At 58.0% G+C, this 6063-nt stretch overlaps 1 protein-coding gene across 5 annotated transcripts in view; it reads right to left on the reverse strand.

The window, feature by feature from the left end:
- Positions 1 to 5025, reverse strand: part of EXOC6B (exocyst complex component 6B) — a 368403-nt gene extending 363378 nt beyond the window's left edge. For all 5 annotated transcript variants that reach the window (XM_075420231.1, XM_075420229.1, XM_075420230.1 and 2 more), the window contains exon 1: positions 4832 to 5025. In XM_075420231.1, the coding sequence (XP_075276346.1) occupies positions 4832 to 4944 (113 nt within the window). In that variant the 5' untranslated portion in view covers positions 4945 to 5025. The remainder of the gene's footprint in view (positions 1 to 4831) is intronic.
- Positions 5026 to 6063: the final 1038 nt, after the last annotated feature.

Here is a 6063-nt window from a genome sequence, read left to right on the forward strand (position 1 = left end):
TCTAAATATTTGCAGGGGGGGGGTCAGGAGGATGGGGCCAGACTCTTTGCAGTGGTGCCCAGCGACAGGACAAGGGGTAACGGGCACAAACTGGAGCAGAGGAAGCTCCAGCTGAAGATGAGGAAGAACTTCTTCCCTCTGAGGGTGATGGAGCCCTGGCCCAGGCTGCCCGGGGAGGCTGTGGAGTCTCCTTCTCTGGAGATATTCCAGCCCCGCCTGGCCGCGGTGCTGTGCAGCCTGCTCTGGGTGACCCTGCTTGGGCAGGGGGTTGGACTGGGTGACCCACAGAGGTCCCTTCCAGTCCCCACCATGCTGGGATTCTGTGATTCTGTCACAGCTCAGCCAAGAGGTGGTTTTAGGCAAGAAAGAGTTTCTTTTCCCCTGGAAGGTTATCTGATCCCGCAGAATTACGGGATTCTTAGAAACCTAGACATGGAGAGGAGATTCAAAAATACTCTGCAAAATCAAGTAACATAACGCAAGAGGAAAAAAAACAAAAATAAGAGGAATTAGAACAGCAGCAGGAAGTGGAATTTGGAGCAATGGATATAATTAGTAGAGGCTGAATAGCAGGAAAGACATCCTGAAGTGGATTATTTTGATACCAGGAGCATCGCATACTCGAGGGGATCCCCACAAAGGCTCACCGAACCCGCCCGGTGTCCTCCTCGAAACCCAACGACATTCCCTGCCAGGTACAAAGACAGAGACGAGACCCCGATGGGAAATTTCCGTGCAGAGGGAAATTCCCCTCCCCGAGGAGGGGCAGGCTGCGTCCCACATCTGCACAGCGCCCGGCACAACGCAGACTCCCGGAATCCCAGCGAGAACTGAGCGCAAAAATAGGGCTGGAAGGGACTTCAAGCAGCCATCTCATCCTTCCCCTGCCCCAGGGCAAGAATTACTACACTTGCTATTTTTCTAAGAGAAAACGCTCTTCCTGATGGGTGGGACACAAACCCACCCAGACAGATTAAGGAGTTGGACATTAAATTTAACATCTTAACCCCTCCATCACCCTTTGACAGAGCAATTCAGCCTGGAGCGCTGCGTCCGGACAACACAGAGCGGCTGCAGCCGGGGTACCTCGCTCTGCCGAGTCAGGAACAGATAAAAGCACAATTTTGCAGACAAGCCCTCGCTGGCAGCAGGAGCCCGGCAGCCCAGCCTATTTCTGAGCCGCCTTTTGGGACTGCTGATCCTGCAAGGGAAGCTGGTTCCCGAAGACACATTTCTTCCATGCTGCCTACAAGAAGTGAGTCACCTTTATTTTTTTTAAAAAAAAAAAAGTTTCCATCATCTTCTTTTCCGGACTGTCCAGCACATCATGTTTACCCTGAGCTGGTCTAGTTTCAACTCAAATAATCCTTGGAGTAGGTATTGCTTACGCTTACACCATCGATAATACTCCAACGAGGCACCACTGTACTCCCACAGTTAACGCCAGCAAAGCACAAACCATTCTTTGCCTCAGACGCCTACCAGGGTTTCTTCTGTGGGTACACAGACATTAAGCCCAGCTCCTCACCTAAACTTAATACTAAGAAACAAGATCAACTACACTTAGTTCTGCAAAACGGGAAAAAAAAACCACCCACACTCTTTATTCTGGCAGTTCCCAGACATTCGAACCAGTTTTTTCAGTTTTGCTAATAAATCTGATGCTCAGCGTCTCCTGCCACGCAGTTTGCCTTTCAAGGTTTCACGGGAGAAACCTCAGAAACAAAACAGCAAAAAGCCAAAACAGCTACACAAACGGGCAGCTCTGCAGCGAGATAAATCCAGCGTCCTATTGCTCCACAAAGGAAAAGCTTCCCCATCTTCAGTTCGTGCCTGCACTGCAGCAGCACTGCAAGTCAAACAGCCCAAACCCATTTATTTTTATAGACAGCCACGTGGGTCATTTAAAAAAATGACATTAAATATCGAAAAGAAGCGAAGGGCTGCTGTGGAGGGGGTGGGACGGGAAGCTCCAGCCCCGTTTGCACCCCACGCTCTCCCCCTGGCACTGCGGGAAGGCACCGTGCTCCCCTCGCCGCCAAGAGCGACGAAGCTCAGAACCAAACTTCGCTTTGGGATAACGCAGATATTTCGATTTTTGAAGCCGAGTCTTTCTGGGAACGCACCTCAGCCTTTCCCCACCTCCCCACCTGACCAGTGCGGTTACAACGAGCCGTAAATCTCCTCCACCCATGTGCACCGTCAGCCTTCCAGAGGGGAACACACACCTGTGCTCACCGCCACCAGTAACGCTTTTGGGTTTTGAGATGAAGTTCTTCAGGGACCTTCTGCTTTATTTTAAAGAGGGGGAAAGGAGGGATAAGGTGTCTCTGCTTGCCAAATCCATTACATGGCTTCTACCAGGACAGCGATGCTCAGAGTACGTGGTCTGGCTAGCAAGAACAGGTCTTAGCAGTGCATAATCCATCCGAAATATCATAGTTTGAAAAAAATTAGGTGTTTTCTCGTGAGACACGGGCTTTGGTTAAACAGCCAGCTACTGCATCTTTCAGATCAACGACGCAGCAGAACCCACTGCTGCAAAATCCTAACCAGCACCACAAACAAATACCTAAAAGGCTGAGACGCCAGACCGAGCCTCGGGGAAAGGAGCAGAGAGCAACGGAGAAGCGAAGGGAGGGCAGTGCTGGGCACACAGCCCCGTCCCCCCGCGCTCCTCGGGCAGGAGCGAAGCTCAGCAGCCAACGCAGGCAAAGCAGCGGGTTCTTAAGGGTGGGGGTCAGGAGGCCGGGGCCAGACTCTTTCCAGTGGTGCCCAGTGACAGGACAAGGGGCAACGGGCACAAACTGAAGCAGAGGAAGCTCCAGCTGAAGATGAGGAAGAACTTCTTCCCTCTGAGGGTGACGGAGCCCTGGCCCAGGCTGCCCAGGGAGGCTGTGGAGTCTCCTTCTCTGGAGATATTCCAGCCCCGCCTGGCCGCGGTGCTGTGCAGCCTGCTCTGGGTGACCCTGCTTGGGCAGGGGGTTGGGCTGGGTGACCCACAGAGGTCCCTGCCAACCCCGACCAGTCTGTGATTGAACAAAAAATACCTTGACGTGCAACAGCTGAAGAACTGCTTTAAGATGCCTCATAGTCCTGTGGCTCGTCATGTATTTAGCTGGCTCTCCCAAGAAACAGAGCAGAACATGGGGATATTGCAGAGATCAGCGCGCTGCATCTGCCAGTTTATTCAGCAGTGTTGCAGCTGCAAGCCCTGCAGAGGGGACGGTGCCCCAGAAGACCGAGTCACAGGTGTCAGACATGGAAAAAGACCTGTTAAAGCACTCCTAAATGTCACACAGATTATGCAGTAGGATAGAAACACCCTTCTTTCTGAACTAGCCAGTCCCAGAATCCCAGCATGGTGGGGTTGGCAGGGACCTCTGTGGGTCCCCCAGTCCAACCCCCTGCCCAAGCAGGGTCACCCACAGCAGGCTGCACAGCACCGCAGCCAGGCGGGGCTGGAATATCTCCAGAGAAGGAGACTCCACAGCCTCCCTGGGCAGCCTGGGCCAGGGCTCCGGCACCCTCAGAGGGAAGACAGATACTGCACATTCCCTGTTTTAGTCTAGCAAGGAACCACATGAGACTGTAATACGGTATCAAAGTCAGTTTCAGCTGCAAAAGAAACTAATAAAAGCTAAAATCTAGTCCTCAAAAATTCCTTAGGGTTTGTTTTGTTTGATGGAACATGTATTGTTGATACTTATTTTCAATGATGGAATATGTATTTATTCACCTTGAAAAAAAGAAAAATGTATCCGAGTTTAAAAGTTTTATTGGTTTCTTAGTGACAGGAATGACAGTATTCCCCTCACACGATTCTAATTTGTTTACTTATTAGTTTATTTTATTTATGCTACCCTGTATTTGTAAAAAAAAAAAAACCCTCAAGCACCCCTGCAATCTGCAACTCCCTCCTGGGCTAAGAGAGAAACACAGACTGGGCAGGGGCTGGAATTACCGTGTCCAGCGAGGGGTTCTGCGACCTGAGCATCCGCGCACCCAGCGCTGGGCTGAAACCCAGTAAACCCCGTGATAACCACGGATACGTTAGAAACACACGGCGGTTCGGGAAGGTGAAATAAAGAACAACGCTTCTGTCCTATTTTCGATGAAGTGAACTGTTGCCCAGGGATGACTTTCTTCAAAAATATCAGTTTTTAGTGCTATTTCTTTTTTCTCGGCCACCACTTGCAGCAGGTCTGCGTGAAGGGGGCATGACTTCCTTCAAAGTTGACTGGGGGATCCCCAGAGGTCCCTTCCAACCCCGCCATTCCGGGATGCTCCCAGCCGAAGGACACTGCCAGAACCACCATAAAATAATTAAAAAGATGCTTAAAAGGAGAACAAAGGAGCCGTGAAGCCAACGGAGGCATCAGCTCCGAGCACGGCCGGGCCGGGGAACCCACCCACGGCCAGGGCTGCCCCGCCAGCCCCGGGCTCGGCACCGGGGACACCGACCAGCAGCCATGGGGCAGGGGGGGGTTTGGGAGGATGACTCTGACGGATTCCGGGCTCCGGGCAGGGGAGAGCCGGCCTCCCCCTTCCCCTGCCCGCCCGGGCCCCGGAGCCCCCGGCGGGGCCTGCCCTGGCTGAGCAGGACGAGCCCCCCCCCCCCCGCCTCCCCTCGCAGGCCGAGGTTCGCCCCTCAGGCAGGGGGAAACGAGGGGGGCCGCGGGCACGCCCCGGAGACGACGCGGAGCTAATTAACAACAATTAAAAATCCCCGCCTTTCCTCAGAGTTTCTGAAGGGGGAGGGAAGACGAACCCCCCCCTCCCCATCCCCCGAGCTCGGCGCCCCGGTGCCGCCGCCCCGCCCCGGCCGCACCTGAGCGTGGGGCCGATGCAGGCCGTGTCGGTGCTCTCGATCTCCCTCAGGATCCGCTCATGCTCCGCCGCCGTCTCCAAGCTCTCCAGCTCCGCCATCTTCCCCCGCTCCATCACCCACCGGGCCCGGGGGCACCGCCAGCACCCGGGAGCCGCCCGCTCCGATCCCCTCCGCTGGGCCCGGCCCTGCCGCGCCCGGCCCGCCGGGAAATGTAGTGCGGGAGGGCGGGGGGGGGGGGGGGCGGGAGCGGCCTGCGCCGGCGCTGCGGAACGCCCGGCCGCCAGGGGGCGGGGCGGGGCGGGGCGGGCCCGGCGGAGGGGGCGGGGCTTCCCGGGGCGGGGGTCGCGGGGCTGCCCGGGGGCGGGGCGGGGCGGGGAGGGGAGGGGAGGGGAGGGGAGGGGAGGGGAGGGGAGGGGAGGGGAGGGGAGGGGAGGGGAGGGGAGGGGAGGGGAGGGGAGGGGAGGGGAGGGGAGGGGAGGGGCGGGCCCGGCGGAGGGGGCGGGGCTTCCCGGGGCGGGGGTCGCGCCGCTGCCCGGGGGCGGGGCGGGCCCGGCGGCGGGGGCGGGGGTGCCGCCGGCCGGGGGTCGCGGGGTTGCGCGGGGTTGCGCGGGGTTGGGGGGGTAGGGGGGGGGGTCCGCCATGGCAGCGGCTGCCGAGCTCCCCCCGGCTGAGGGGACACAGCCCCGTGGCTTGGGCAGGTCCCGGAGGGGCACAGCGCCGCGGCAGCCACCCGGTGTCCTCCCCCGGGAGGAGACGCGGCCGCCGTGGCGGCAGCACCGGCCCTGAGGGGACACAGCCCCGTGGCAGGATCCTCATGTCCTCCCCTATGAGGGGACACAGCGCCATGGCCATGACACCCACCATGAGGGGACACAGCCCCATGGCAGTGTCCCCATGTCCTCCCCTATGAGGGGACACAGCCCCGTGGCAGTGACACCCGCGATGAGGGGACACAGCCCCGTGGCCATGACACCCACCATGAGGGGACACAGCCCATGGCAGGGACACCCACCATGAGGGGACACAGCCCCATGGCAGGGACACCCACCATGAGGGGACACAGCCCCATGGCCATGACACCCACCATGAGGGGACACAGCCCCATGGCAGTGTCCCCATGTCCTCCCCCATGAGGGGACACAGCCCCATGGCAGGGACACCCACCATGAGGGGACACAGCCCCATGGCAGTGACACCCAACATGAGGGGACACAGCCCCATGGCCATGACAC

The sequence above is a fragment of the Opisthocomus hoazin genome, chromosome 5, assembly GCF_030867145.1.
Source record: "Opisthocomus hoazin isolate bOpiHoa1 chromosome 5, bOpiHoa1.hap1, whole genome shotgun sequence".
Taxonomy (NCBI): Eukaryota; Metazoa; Chordata; class Aves; order Opisthocomiformes; family Opisthocomidae; genus Opisthocomus; species Opisthocomus hoazin.